Below are 16,132 nucleotides of genomic sequence, written 5' to 3' on the forward strand. Positions count from 1 at the left end.
AAGTCACCGTTTACTATTAATTAGTACTCTCTTCGTTTGGGTTTATAAGACCCACGCCGAATTTTATGTCAAATTTTGACCAACAGTTGCATTGATAATGTAGATTATAGAAGCCCAAAGATATATTGTTGTATTCGTATTAACTTTTTATCTAATGGTATAACTATCATATACATATACTAAATATAATTTGCAATGGTGGAAATTGTGGTGGAGCTGCCACAAGTGGAGCTGTTGGCTGGTCCAGGGTGGGCACTTCTACAAATATGATCCTTCCCATGCCTGAACTGCAGGTTCCTCTCTTACGTGATTGTTGTTCCCCCGTCACTGTGGATGAGGCTGTGATTTGCATGAATTCTTGGGAGTTGCCTTGCCTTTTGCCGTCTGATCCTATGCGCCTGGAGGCTGCAATTACGCCACTAGTGGTTTATAATAGAAAGGGCCGCACGTCCTCGGCACCGGTAACTGATTTGCTTTCTGCTCTGCCAATTGAGATGTTTGAGGGCACTGATTCACTCCAGATTTCTGCTTGTGCCTCCTCCTTGCTCCCAGATTTTGCTGGTGAATCTTTTGTGGATGCTTCTAATGCTTTCCCTCATAAAAATTCTCTAGAGGTCTGCTCTGAAATGTTGAGACCTGAGATGGACCTGTTTTGTGTGAGTGTTTCTAGTGATGGGACTCTCCTTTCTGCTGATGCTGCTCCTTTCACCCCGGCAGCCTTGGCTGTGGCTGTGGCAATGGCGGATGGTGACGCATCGCATCTTGCCGATTTTAGAAGGGGTTGCAGGCGTCGCTCGGTGGCTGTACTGCCAACTCCGCCGTCACGGGCTCAGGCTGCGGCCAAGAGAAAGGTACAGGTGGCGCGTCCCCTTCGGCGCAGCTCACGTGTGGCAAACAGGAAGGCGCCGGGCTCTTCCATCAAAAGGCAACATCGCCTTCTCATTTCGAGGCTTGGGCTCGCTTGCGAGGGAGAACAAATTTCCGAAGATGCACTTCAGGCTTATACCAAACTGTTTGAGCAGGCGCTGTCGCAAGAGCATATTGCTGTCATTTTGTCACTCTTCGGATGGGAACCAAGGGTCCTCCCTCTCATGGAGGAGGAGATGGTGGAGGCTGGTGCAGCTTAATTGCTGTCCAGTTGCTGTGGTCGGGTGGGCTGAATCATGTCGACGCCTAATCCGAGGATCCTAGTGTGGAACGCACGCGGCCTAAATTCTCGAGCAAAGCGGTGCGTTGTGTATCAAGTGGTAGTAGCTGCTAATGCTTGTATCGTGTGTGTGCAGGAGTCTAAGCTCCAAGTTGTAACTCCTGATATTGTTAGACAATGTTTTGGCTCTGAATACAATGACTTCTTCTATTTGCCGTCTCAAGGAACCCGTGGTGGTATTATTTTGGCGTGGAAATCGGAGGCTGTCTCCCTCTCGCACCCTCACCTCTCGGAGCATACTCTTACTGCACGAGTTAATTTACAGGACAGGTGCTGGTGGTTGACAGGGGTTTATGGGCCTCATCGCGTGGCAGACAAGCCGGCCTTCCTGCAGAAAATCCGAGACGTGCGCGATCTACATGCTGGACCGTGGGCCATCATGGGGGATTTCAACCTCATTGTAAACCCTGAAGATAAGAGCAATTGCAGAATTCACCGTGGATTGATGGGCAGATGTAAGTGTTACGAGCAGGTATCAGGCTGACCCCGGTGAGAGTCACTGGACAGCGGTGAAGAATATCCTTAAGTACTTGAGAAGAACTAAGGATATGTTTTTGGTTTACGGTGGTGAGGATGAGCTCGTTGTAAAGGGTTACACCGATGCTAGTTTCCAAACCGACAAGGACGATTATCGATCGCAATCTGGATACGTGTTCGTCTTGAACGGAGGTGCGGTGAGCTGGAAGAGCTCTAAGCAAGAAACGGTGGCCGACTCTACAACAGAAGCTGAGTATATCACAGCTTCGGAAGCCGCGAAAGAAGGCGTTTGGATCAGAAAGTTTGTCTCTGAGCTTGGAGTGGTCCAGGGCGCGTCCAATCCCATGGACCTCTACTGTGACAACAGTGGTGCTATCGCACAAGCCAAAGAACCACGACATCACCAAAAATCCAAACACATACTCAGGCGTTACCATCTCATACGGGAATTCGTGGAGAGAGGTGACGTTAAGATATGCAAGGTACACACGGATCTCAATATTGCCGATCCGTTGACAAAGCCTCTCCCGTAGCCAAAGCATGAGGCGCACACACGAGCCATGGGTATACGATACTTAGATGATTGACTCTAGTGCAAGTGGGAGACTGTTGGAGATATGCCCTAGAGGCAATCATGTGATGATGTTATTTCCTATGTATTTATGAGTTATTGTTATTGTCCTTGAACATCATCACTGATATGTATCAATAAATACGTGATTTGTTTGTGAGACTATGTATTCTATGATGTTGTTCTAATGGTCCCTGGTCATTGAGGTTATGCGGACACATAACTTAGACTAGCAATGTGAATCAGTATGATGACTATGTTTCACAAGTCATAGGGCAAGGTGTTGCCGACTGATAGTATGGACTTGACAATGAGATTGTTGAGTCGGACAGACCCGCACTGAGACACAACGAGATGATTGTCATTTGTTAGTCTCAAGTACGATATATATGCCAGTCCTAGACCTGAGGTTATCGCATGAGCTTGGGATGTGAATCGGCCTACTTAGGGGTTGCCAAACGCTACTCCGTAACTGGGTGGTTATAAAGGTAGCTTTCGGGTTTGCTGAGAAGCATGCTGCGAGTCATGGTTGATCAAGATGGGATTTGCCCCTCCTGTTCGGAGAGATATCTCTGGGCCCTCTCGAGTGATCAGATTCGGAAAGCATGGCCGTGCGACTTGGGTTAAGTGTTAACCCGTTCGGGAATCTGTATCACAGGAACGAGAAGAGAGTCGAGCTATCCACAAGGATGACAGGCACTCGCCTTGAGCTCGACACACATATCGTGAAGCAAAAGGAATGTTGCATATGACACATTGTATGGTTCGTCAATATACCTTGTGGTTACTCGGGAGTTGGCACGTGCTGCTAGGCGCCGCTAACAACTATCGACTTGAGTCAGTGCCAGTGGACGAGTAAGGTGTTACTCGGACCCGCGGTCCGAGCTCGTAGTCGTGTCCGTCTGACCATGAACCTGTAGGGTCGCACGCTTAAGGGGATGGGACCCAATTGGATCGAATCCAACTCGTATCGGGCTTAAACTCCTAACGGGCCTCAAGTGTTGAAGCCCACCAGGGAGGTCTATATAAGTGGAGGAGGCGTACCCGGTTAGGGTTACACCAGTCCAGACGCGAGTTAAACTCGGCCGTCACACCTCCACGCCCAAAGCCTTGCAATCGGATCTAGCAGTCCACCGCACGGAGTTCCTCCCTGTACGTGTGGATACCTCGGAGGCGCTGCACCTGCGGCGCTTGGACGAACTGTTCGTGGGATCGGCGAGGAGGAGCAGGCTGTTCGACTACTCGGCATCGACGCGCTACATCGACTCTACTTCTGCTACTGGTTTGTGCATCTAGTGGTAATCTCGTGATCCATTATCTATAGCATTGATCCGGACGGAAGCGGTAGAAATTTTTATTTTGTGCTAGCGTAGCATACCGCATTCCCCAACATTCTCCTCGATCTCGCGGCGGACCTTCGGGTCGGCCGACGCTTTCACTTCGAGTGCTTCTGGACGAAGGCGCCTGGGTTCTTCCAGGTGGTGGAGGACGCGTGGACTGCGGATGATCGCCGGATCGTGAACCCGTTCCAGCGTGTGGCTTCTCGTCTTCGCCGTACGGCAAAACGATTGAGGAGCTGGAGCGGTCGTTTCATCGGTAATATAAAGATGCAGATCCTTGTGGCTAATGAGGTGATCTTTAGATTAGACGTGGCCATGGAGAGGCGAGCACTCTCTGCGCAGGAGCGAGGCCTTAGGGCTATTCTCAAGAAGAAATTATTGGGTCTTGCTTCGCTTGAGAGGACTATGGCGCGACAAAAATCGAGGCTCTTGTGGCTCAAGGAAGGGGATGCTAACACTCGCTTCTTCCACCTTAGTGCAAGCCATCGAAAGAGGAAGAATTTCATGGCTTCCCTATCTTCTGACAATGGCCTTGTGACGGACTATGCGGGTATGGCGGCGGAGGTTGATTCCTTCTTTCGGGGTTTGCTTGGTTCTGGGGTCGACAGGGAATTTGCCCTAAACTTTGACTTCCTAGACGTGGATAGATTCCCTCAGATTGGTCTCGAGGATGCTTTCACTGAGGAGGAGGTGTGGCGTGTGGTTCGTGAGCTCCCTCCGGACAAGTGCCCGGGCCCGGATGGTTTCACTGGCCGATTCTTCACCACTTGTTGGTCCATCATCAAGGATGATATCATGGACTGTTTCAGAGCATTCCATGCGCTCGATTCACGTGGGTTCGATGCTGTCAACCAGACCTATATTTGCCTTCTCCCGAAGAGGCAAGATGCGACGTCGGTACAGGACTATAGACCTATTAGCCTAATCCATGGTGTGGGCAAGTTGGTCTCAAAGGTCTTGGCTAATCTCCTTAGCCCTGAGCTGCCGAGGCTTGTGGGACCTCACCAGGAGGCTTTCATTCATGGACGCTGCTTACATGATGACTTCTTGCTAGTCCATGGAACTGCCAGGAAGTTGTTTTCTTTGCGTCGGCCAACTGTTCTTTTGAAGCTTGACATCACAAAGGCGTTCGACTCTGTTCACTGGTCCTTTCTTTTCGACGTCTTGAAGTGGTTAGGCTTTGGTCATAAGTGGATTGCCTGGGTTGGTGCTCTCCTTGGCTCGGCATCGACTCGGGTGTTGATTAACGGTGTCCCTGGTGAGTCTATTGAGCATAGCCGTGGCTTGCGGCAAGGAGATCCTCTGTCGCCAATGTTGTTCATTTTGGTCATTGATGTGCTGAACTGGGTGCTATTGAAGGCAGAGTCCTTTGGTCTTTTCGAGCGCCTAGCCGCGCGAGGTCTCTCTCAACGTGCGTCCTTCTTTTGCGGACGATGCGTTGATCTTCATGCAGCCAACTGAGAGAGAACTGCGGGCACCTGTGGCGGTGTTCGAGGACTTTGGTGTCGTCTCCGGGCTCCATGTAAATTTTCAGAAGACTTCAGCGCATTTAATCCGTTGCTCGGATGAGCATGACCTCCTTGTGGGTGGCACGCTTGGTTGTGAGGTGGGGACTTTCCCATGTACCTACTTGGGCCAACCCTCGGGCTTCGAAAGTCAACGGCAACTCAACTTTCATCTATGGTGGACAAGGTGGCGAATAAGCTCCAGACATGGTCCGGCCCTCTATGAAGACCATTGCGGGCATAGAGAAGATCTGTCGTGGGTTCTTGTGGAAAGGCAGAAAAGACGTCCGTGGAGGACACTGCTTAGTGGAATGGAAAGATGTTTGCTCCCCTCGTGAGATTGGTGGTTTAGGCATCCCCAATCTGAAGCTGCTCAATCTTGCGCTCAGAACGAGATGTGGGTGGCTATGTCGTGCAGACTCGACCCGCCCATGGGCTGAATTCAACATCCAAATCCCGGAACAGGCCAGAGCACTTTGTGAGGCGGCGATTGAGGTGGCGAGGGGGAACGGTGAAGCCCTACATTTCTGGTATGATCCTTGGCTACCGGAGGGGCGTTCGCTTGCGAATTTGGCGCCTACGCTGCTATCGGAGATCTCGGGTAGGGCATCCAGGCTTTCTGTGGCCGAGGCTTTGCATGCCAATGGTTGGCTTCGGGCCATCCACCCGGAGCTCTCCTTTCAGGCGCTTGTGGATCTTCTGGTGGTTCATGACCGCGTGGCTGAGGTGATTCTTTCAGACGATGATGATCGTTTCCGTTGGAAATGGAGCGGCAATGGGACCTACACGGCCTCGTCTGCGTACGCGGCTATCTTCCGAGGTCGTGTGCTTGCTGCAGGGGCTACTGAGGTCTGGTCCTCCAAGGCGCCAATTAAGTGCAAGACCTTCATGTGGTTGGCTCTCAAAAATAGATGTTGGACGGCGGATAGGCTTTCGAAGCGGGATTTGCCCCACCCGGCACGCTGCCCTTTGTGTGATCAAAGCGATGAGACCATTGACCATCTTCTTCTTGGTTGCGTCGTGGCTCGGGAAGTGTGGTCGACCTCGCTGCGGGGCTGGAACAGGCTTTGCTGGCTCCCTACTCCGCAAGCCTCTCTTGCCGAATGGTGGACGAGCCTTGTGGTGCAAGGCAAGAATGAGAGGAGGAACCTCAACACTAGCATTACTCTCATCTGCTGGTGCCTCTAGAAGCACAGGAACAGTGGTGTTCGATGCAGCGACTCCGAGTGCTAGAAAAATACAACAAATGATCGATAGTGAAGGAAGGGCATGGTCGAGCGCTGGCCCTTTTCATAGTGTAGATTTTTCGCTTTCTTGTCTAGTGGATCCCTTGTGGAATATAATAGAGTAGTCGCTTTACTGGCACCTACGGCCATGTAACCGCGTCGCGGAATCCTCCTTCAATATATGATACACCTGCTTTGGTGTATTCTAGAAAAAAAAATATAACTTGAATAATTGTTGATCAAAATGTGCCACGAATTTCAATAGGTGCCTTATAGTTATATACCCAAATGGAGAGAGTACTAGTTTAGCACAAGTAGCTTAATTAATTGATTAATTACCGCCATCTTTGGCAAACAAAGACGAGGACGACGACGTCACTAACTAGACCTCTTGACTTGGGTTGCATGACTTTTAATCACAGCTCGTTTGGGTCCCATCTTTTGGGACTTGAATTCTATAATTTATTTTGGATTTCACGAACCAACTTGTTTGACTGACATGAAATTAGGACAGGAATTTAATCTGAAATTTCATCGAATTATTCATATATCTAACCCCAATTCCCATGTAAAAGGGATCATCTCTCTTGATTTGTCTTTCGTTGTACGAATTCAGGTGGCAACAAACAAGACTTTTCAATCTGAAATTTAAATTCAACCAAATAAAATATAAAAAAAAAGAAAAAAAATCAATGTGAGCTCAGACCTCGCTCTATTATTCTCTCTGATCCTTAATAATAAGTGTTATTTTTCGAAAATCCAATCCATTTCACTATCTCTCCAAAATTCCTGTGAACCGCCTGAAGACATTACTTTAAAATTTCTGTATAGAAATCTATGAGCACGTGGCATCACATTTCTGCGTTTTCAGTGGTACCAACTGAATGCGCCCATCGTCGAATTGTGATTGGACGTATCGTGACGCCGAGTTTAGCTTTCATCCATCCACAGCACAGGTGGCATCGCTTTAACTACCACTCGCTCTCAAACCTAAATCCCAACCAAACTATGCACTCGAGTCATGGACCATTGACCAGTAAAGCTACACAATGCATGACATGGTAACAAACATACCAACTGCAGCCTCTCTTTTTTTTCACTCAAAAGCTCTCTGAGCAGCATTGCCCAAACTGTCATCGGGAACAATGCAAACCATCATGCCACCTGCAAAATTGACATTTTAGAAGTAAAAGAACTGGATAATTTTTACGAGCAACAGTACAAATCAAAAGGCGGACATGGACCCTGTTTTGATCGATCTAACATCAACTGAAATTCCCATAAAAAAACAGTGGGCTGTTGCTCTTGATGATAATAACATGACAAGCAACTATGGATATAATTCGCACCACAGAATGGTACCAGAGGGGGGTTAAGCCATGTCAATGTCATTCTACCACGCAATACATGTTGCAGTTCCACACATCATATTAGGATTCTCCCAAAGGGTAAGAGAAACTGAAGTATCAGCCTCCGCGTGCCTCCCTCCTGGTGGCATCATGGAGGATGTCGATGTCAACCCCGTCCTGCGGAAGCAGCACGTACCGCACCACTGATCCCCTGATAAAGCAGTTCCGCACCGAGAGCTGCAAAGGGGAAAATGATGTAACGGTCAGAGCATGTTCGAACAAGACCCTGACAACACATGTTAGTACTGTAGTCTCCATACTTCTGTTTTGAGGAAACAGATGCATTGGAGTATTTCCAGAAACTACTTAATCAGTCAAGGGTGCCAAGGAAGAGCAACATAAAAGATTTGTTGAACAAACACAGACATGAAAGGATGTCCACTATACAAGAAGTAACCTTTGGAAATACCCCACATATCATGTACTCCAATATGCAATGTTTGCTGATGAAATCGGTCGTACAATAGTATCATGGCCTACAAAACGCTGTGTACGATTTAGCTTTGCTTCCCTTTGAAAATACCCCACATTCATGTACATACAATAAGCAATGTTTACTGATCATATCAGTCATACAATAGTATCATGGCCTACCAAAGCACTATAGATGAAAGTAGCTTTGCTTCCCTTTGGGTATACCCCACGTATCATGCACAATGTCATGTAGTTCTAAAGAGTATCCACTCTGAAGCACACCCTCCACACAGAATATCATTAGTTCGAATAAGCTATCCCAAAGGACAAGTACATATCTACAACACTAGAACAGTGCATTACTTGCTGTGTAACTTATAAAAAAAATGCATACCACATACCTAGGTTGTACTGTAAAAGGATAGTCAGCACAATGCTAGCTTTGCAACCACAAGATTTGCACAATAAATAACTCATCCTGACAGCTTTTACATTTCAACGATGCAGAAAATGGGTTCCATGTATAACTTGCTCCGGAATTAGGAGGGCAAATTTCATGTGCAGCCATTAACAAGACCTGCTATAACACTCTAAAGCAGACAATGCAATTTGAGGATATTAGGTTATGTTTGGTTCATGCAAATTCATGCCTTACCAATTATTGCCAACAATTGGTTAGCCAAAAAATTTGGTTAGAGATTCCTTGGCCCCAAGTTGGGCAAAATTTTGGCAAAAGTTGTGAAGGGATTGTGGGGTAGGTGAGCAAGATTCCATAGGCTACCAATTTTTGGCAACAAACCAAATGAAGACAAAATTTGCATTGGCTGCCAAAGTTTTGGCAGGGCAAGTTTGGGCACCAACCAAACATGCCCTTAAACTTCTGAAAATAACTTAAATCTATTACTCTAAGCACAGCCTAAGAAGATCTAATGAGTACCAGATTTGTGGTACAGCACTCTCAGAACAAAATAAACACGTCATGATAGCACACATGAATGCCTGATTGTTATTTCTTCCATGTCTTTACAGCTTTAATCTTCAGAATGAAAGTTGTTCTGGATCGTGGATACCATCCAAATTCACACAACAACCATGAAATGTGTTCCAACTATTGATATTAAGATAGACTGCTAGAAAACAAAGAGCACACAGCACAATCACCACTTCTATAACTTACAACAAGATTGCTCACTAAAACATACTCCTCAGCCTTTAGCTTCAAGATAAAAGTATGAAACCTTTTGCTACTACACCAAGAATCTGGAAAGCTGAAAGAGGCTACGGTAGCCTACGGTCTACAACAGGAACCATTATCTCTATCTTCCCTAAATCAATGAACCCATCTCGCACGCCAAAGCAAGTACGTCACAAAAATAATCAACGAACAAGCAGGGCTTTAAGTTACTATCCCCAAAATGATCCATGCATGCATCGACTGAAACAGCCAGCTTTACGGGCATGCTTTTCACACTGGCATAGCCGGATAAGCATGATCATACCATGTGAGGATACTTGTCCTGGTCGACGACCCGGGTGTTCTCGAGCTTGATGTTGAGGTACTGATCGACCGAGTGGAGCGTGCCGCGGATGGCCAGGTCGTTCTTGAGCTCCACCGTCACCTCCTTCCCCACGAGCTCCTTGAAGTAGGAGAAGAACAGCTACGCGCACAAGAAGGAAAACAAATCCCCCATAAAATTAGTTACCCACATTGGCTTCAGAAACCTTAGCTACAAAGCCACAATCGCTCACCATGTTGGCTTCAGGATTCTCGCCGCCAGGTCACGCGACCTCTGGAAAATCCACAGATAAACAGCACGGTATTAACCGTGGTATTGCTTTGCGGGCCGGCGGCGGCGGGCGGGAGGCGAGGTGGCTCGGCGGCTTGGGTTGGGGGCGGCGGATCGGGGTTGAGTGGTGGAGTCGTGGGGAAAGACTGAGAGGGAGAGCGGATTAGGGTTAGATATTTTTTTAACTTTTTTTTTGAGTAGGAGTGGGGCGTATGGGCCTTTGGTACTGGGCCGTTAAACATTGGTCCGGATACGCAGTTAACCGAGTTCAAGTTTTCCATTATCAGACGGTTCAGACCTGGACCACTCAATCCGACGGTATAAAGTACTCTCTCCGATCATGTCGAAATATTACATGTATCTAAACGCTTTTTAAGAATAGATACATTCATATTTGGACAAATTTGAGTCAAAATTTAGAATCAGAGAGAGTATTATCGTAATCCGTCAAAAAAAATTATTTACCAAACCCTTACTTTAAACGGGTCAAAATCAGTCGGATTTGCCGGCTTCGGTTGACCATTTATCACCTACCTTTGTCATGCGAGCTGGCGGATTTGGTGTTTGCGATTGGGCCATAAGCCCACGTCTTCAATTTTTTTTCTTGACTGGTCTAAATTTTTCAGCAATAAAAATCAATCAGCCGCAATGCATAAGAGATCAAACCAGATCTTTATGTATAAGACACCAACATTACTTTCCAATTTCCATACGGCAGGTTCATTTAACCATTCGGTTTCAAACTAGCTACCCCTAGCACGTCCATTTCAACTTGGGAGGCGCCTAGACGCCACATGTCATGCTCGATAATGGCCTTTCTTACTTGCTTCTTGGAGGCCATGCCCTCGGCCTATTTCATTCCAATTTTTTACCAAAGTCCCTTTCATCGCGAGATAAATTGGTACTCTTACTTTTTCTTTGTATTTATTACGATTGTACTTTATTAATATTAATCCAATAAAACATAGATAAATTTGTCTTTGAAATATACAAAAAGAATATTGGGAGAAAAAATATGCATATAATCCTCAAATCGCAGCATTTGTTTTCATGCTATCTTCAATTTCCAAGCCGGTGCCGCTGGATGACGAAGAGACACCCGCCGCCGAAACCCACAAGAGACACTTAGCCTCAAGTTGCTAGCTACTCCCTCCGATCCTAAATTGTTGTCGAATATTACATGTATCTAGATGCTTTTTAAGAATAGATACATCCATATTTGGGCAAATTTGAGTCAAGAATTTAGAATCAGAGGGAGTAGTTTGCAAATCCTCTTTTAATCTTCTTCCCCGTCTCCATGGTGCATTTGGTTTTTGTCCATTTTGTGCGCTAACAATTTCGGCCAACCATTGACTTGAAAAAAAATGACAAATAATTTGTTGGCCCATGGTTGACCAAAACTTTGGCAAGCAAAAAATATGTGTTGTCAAATTTTTAGTAGGACAAATTTGGATGAGAACCAAACACACACAATGTTTGGTTCTCATATCATGATTCTTCGACTACAACTTCTTAGCGGCGCTTGGCAGCACTCTACGACAGTTTTCTACTTCTTATTGAATGATTGCAGATTGATCGATATCATGATTCTTCGACTACACGTTCAGCTGAGACAACTTCCTATGTTGTTAGGAAGCGATTGGATCGAGGTATATTTGTTTACTACTCCCTCAGTCTGGTATTAAATGTCTTAAATTTGTTTAGAAGACTACTTACTTCTTAAAGATCTCCATTTGCTACTTATAAAGATCTACTGGCCTCTTCCGGCAGTCGATTTGGATAATGGTTGTAATTGCTATGCTGTTATTGTTGTATATCCTCTAATAAATTAGATTTTGTGAGTTCCTGATTTCACTTATGTCTTCTATTCAGGGCGATTCAGTTCAGCAAATGGTACTTGATCATGGTTCACAGGTTCAGTGTCATTTGGTAGATTTGCTGCAGGTCAAAAAGAGCAGCAGCAGGTCTTACCACTGTAGGCAATGGGTTGCGGAATAAATGGTCTTCAACTTTGTTCGATTTTATTTTTGTTCATCATGTACAATGAAAATCTTGAATAATATTAGTGAAATTAGTGTACTTGTTTGTGCTGTTGGTCAGGAAGCAGCTTAGCACATGGCGGCATTAGACGAAAATAACCAGAATAGAGGATTCATGCGCATATCTGCACCCACGAGTGCAAGGTCTATATCTATCCTTTTCAAAATTCTGGAATGAGTTGGTGAGAAATATATAGTCCTTTATAAATTGTTCTGTTCTTTCATGCAGAAATAGCTATGACAACATTCGTCCTTAGAGAGTGGCTAAGGCACCAATGATTTCAAATCGGAAGAACACAGTGAAGGTAAAAACAGTACTCATGGATGGTTCGTATTACTTTTACTTATTTGTTGAGTGACATTGTCAGTTTGAACCTTCTTTTTCTTTCTCGAGAAAGTTTATACTTCTGCTAATTGCTATTTTCTGTTGTGTTTTCATTGTAGGCCGAGCTTGTCTGCCGCCGTGGCATCGCCATCTTCTCTCCTCCGCCGCGCTTCTCCTCTTCCTCTGCCTCTGGTCAGTGCAGCTCTTCTCTCCTCAACCTGGATGCATTCCAACGATACGGTTTCCTGCCATTTCTTATATGTTTTCCTGATTAATTCACCACATCGCAGTGTCACTAGCGTCATTTTAGATGGATTCTTTCTATTCGGGTTTCAGTGATTTCGTGGGAAAAATCGTGTCATTGCCCTGTTTGGTTTCGGTTAGCATTCATTTGATACCAGTCCAGATGTGCTAATTTTGGATCAGATTGAGCTATTCTAAGATAATACACTTCAAATCTCCTCCTCGAAAAAAAATCTCTCAATTCTGTGTCAGGACATGTATTAATTTAGCACAACATTTGGGACACAGTTCCAACTCAAATGGTCCATACCCTCCTAGAGAAATTAAGAGGGGAGGCATGGATGTGCTTCTGCACACTTCCATCTCCATAAGTGAGATAAAAACGCAGATACTAAATGATCCTAAGATATCTGCACATTCAATGATCAATTCACTTATGACTGCGAATGAAATGTTTGCATTTGGGAGAACGACTGTGGGTCCCTATCAGAATTTATATATATATAGCTGTTAAGTGAATTGAATAATAATGTATACAGGATATATATCCTAATTGAATCATCTGATAGAATTTTTATATTTTTATCCGTTGTTGTCTACTCATTCCTTTTCATTCTAAATTACAATCTAAGCTCTGAGAAGAAAATTATTTTGTTTTGAACATGAATTTATATTTCTTTGATGGCCAAAGCCACTGTTATCTGAAGAGAAAATAATCCAGTTAGTTCATACTTAACTTTTCAGGGTCACTTCCGAGGCAAATCAACAACTTGCTGGGTTACCGCCAAGAGGATGGAATTCCTATGATTCCTTTTTATGGATTGTTGATGAAAATGCATACATGCAAAATGCTAAGATCTTGGCAGAAAAGTTACTCCCACATGGATATCAGGTTATCTACCAAATACTTTAATCTGGCTATACTTAGTAGCATAAGAAACATGAACACAAATAGATCTGATTTTATTAACCCAAACTTTGTATTGTACAGGGAAAGTTATCGAACCATCCTAACTTTGTTTATTTCTCTGGAATTAACTTATGTTTATGTCCCACACTGATTGGCCTCAAATTTTTGTTTTAGGTTGCCAAAATTGAAACCCAGAAGATGCTCATTGACATGGTTGAAACTGAATTGGAGAAAAGAAGAGCTGCGAGGAAGTACTCCCCAGACTTCAGCGTCCAGTCTCACTTCTTTGGGTAGGTATTTATCATGCACTTTCCATAATAACACTCTCATACTGTTACTTTGTAATTTTGCAGATACGACGGAAGATGTGGTCTTCGTGAGAATTTTGAATTTTGATTCTAGCTATTGCTATGCATACCTTTATCAGATCATCAGAATAATCAGAAGAAAACGTTGAAAAAACGTTTCAAGAACTCATTGGTATATCTGCTGCTCTTTTGAAATAAGCAAACTGTTTCCAGATTTTTACATAATATCTTACAAATGAAAGCTGATAACAGTACTGTTTATGTTTTTTGGAGATGGGCCCTGAAAGGAATAATCTTTGGGTTTGATTAATTTGGTTTACTTTAAAATATTTGCAAAGTGATTGCCTATTGTATGCACTTTCATTGAATGTGTAAGGACATAGATAATTGTTGTTTGGTGATCTGAAACTGTTTTTTTATTAATTAAAAGTATCCATTTTTAATTGATGGATGGACACACTTTTTCTCAGGTTATGCAGCTGGATCTATAAAATGGAGCTGTTGCATTGAAGTATTTTGACCGTGAAGTAGATGATGACATGAGGTTAGTTTTAGTACTTTCTGCTCTTTTTTATGTTTATTTGCGTACAGATGTTTAAAACTTCAGATTATAATAAACATGTAGTCCCGTTTCTCATATTGATTCCTGTATTATTTCTGGAAATGTCTATTTGCTTCCATGTAAAATATATTCCAATCCAGACCAACAAGAGTAATAACGTATGAGAACCAAGCATAACTTGGGTGGTCAGCCAGCCAGGTGTGCTTAGCAACCCACAAGAGTTCGATTCTCGAAGGTCGCACTTTGGTGTCTCACTTTGTAAAAATATATATCTATATACTGTCGGACTGCAATCGCGCAACTCTTACAGTTTAAGTCAAAAAATAGAGTAATAACATATGTGCAACATGCTGTTTATATTATATGTAATCTCTTATCTAAAGTAAATAAGTTGCTCTTTTGTTAAGCCAGTTTTATGTCCACCTTATATTCATTTATGGAAGGACCAACTTTGGGGGAAAAAAATGGCAGTAAATTGGAAGTAGAGGGATCAAGGACCAAACTGATTCCTAGAACATATTAGATGCACGTAAAGTACCAATTACCTCTGTAATTAGTTTTATATATTTGTACTTGAGCTATAATTTACAGAACAAAGCATGCAAGTTTATCTGGCACTGCACAGGAGACTCAAATGATCAATCGTGCTCGTGTAGTCATGTTTTTGTCTTGGTAATTCAGTTTTCAGACTGCATTACTATCCTGGAATATACACAAAAAAGTATGCAGGCATCATTTGTAGTTTGTTTTGTCTTCTTTCAAAGATATATCAAATATGGTGATAGGAAGTAATGTAGCAAAGGAGAACCTTGAAACCTTTGTCAATTATGCGTTTTTTGACTTAAAACCCCATTGTGTTAATCTGCATAAGATGTGTCTAAATTTCTCACTAGGAACAAATATTGTATTCTTCGCAAAAAAACAAAAACAAATATTGTATGCTAATTGAAAGGTGAACCTTGAAAACTCTATCTGTTTTGTGCTTTTATGAATTTAATTTAAAATCCCATTATGGATAATCTGGGGAAGATGGGTCTAAATTTCTCACGAGGAACAAATAATTTATGTTAATTGTAACTTATTCCATTACTTAGCTTCCTTAGACATGTGTAGTATATACTGTATGAAAAATCATTCATCTTGTAGCTCTACTGCCTCTTAATCTATCTCTCAGTAAGGTGGAACAAATTTTATATTTGTATCATGTGGGTATGAGTTTACAGTCGCATTTCTTAGTGATCTCGCATCCAATTTTGTTCAAATGATGCAAACATGATTTCTTTACCACCAAGATAATTGTTTTAGAGACAATTATTGGCGAACAAGTAGTTAGTCTTTCATGGGGCAGAAGTCTAGCCGATAAAGAGGTATACTTGTACTATTAAACTTCTCCTGCTCAAGTAAATCTCCCAAACACATATTTTGAAACTATCAGAAGCAATCTTGTTAATAAAACAGTTATGGACTTCCACTGATGAGCATGCTAAAGAAGTAAAGAAGAATTTTGTTGATTCTGAACTGCTTGAATAGATAAAAGTCTGGTTCAGTCTGTTAAACATATGAATGGCTTATTCGTTCGACAGTTATTTCTTGGCAGTTTCCTTTGTTTTCTGCATGCATGCACATGTACTCATTTATTATAGAATAGCACTACATTAACCATTACACTCTTTTCCCTTCACTCACTTTCCTGTTTGGGCTAGATTTAGGCTGGAATGTAAAGATTCTTGACATGATTGGTTGTGGTGAAGGAATTATGCGTGCCTAATTGAGAGCTTTGCGAATCAAAGTTCCTTTAATTTGTAAAAT

General features: G+C 43.4%; 1 protein-coding gene across 1 annotated transcript; it reads right to left on the bottom strand.

Annotated features, from left to right (window-relative positions):
• Positions 1–7,513: 7,513 nt before the first annotated feature.
• LOC100843890 (sm-like protein LSM2) lies at positions 7,514–10,096 on the bottom strand. Its single transcript, XM_003573440.4, has 3 exons — positions 9,899–10,096; positions 9,649–9,807; positions 7,514–7,912 (listed from the first exon to the last, which is right to left on the bottom strand). Exons 1-3 carry the CDS (start codon positions 9,899–9,901, stop codon positions 7,793–7,795), a joined length of 282 nt encoding a protein of 93 aa, XP_003573488.1. The 5' UTR covers positions 9,902–10,096; the 3' UTR covers positions 7,514–7,792.
• Between the last annotated feature and the right edge of the window lie 6,036 nt (positions 10,097–16,132).

Source organism: Brachypodium distachyon, chromosome 3, assembly GCF_000005505.3.
Source record: "Brachypodium distachyon strain Bd21 chromosome 3, Brachypodium_distachyon_v3.0, whole genome shotgun sequence".
NCBI classification, from domain to species: domain Eukaryota; kingdom Viridiplantae; phylum Streptophyta; class Magnoliopsida; order Poales; family Poaceae; genus Brachypodium; species Brachypodium distachyon.

What these genes read in the sequence shown, in the direction of transcription:
- LOC100843890 (XM_003573440.4), bottom strand. An exon ending in AGGACAAGTATCCTCACATG is followed by an intron (nt 7,913 to 9,648) that starts GTATGATCATGC and finishes TCCCCTTTGCAG; the next exon opens with CTCTCGGTGCGGAACTGCTT.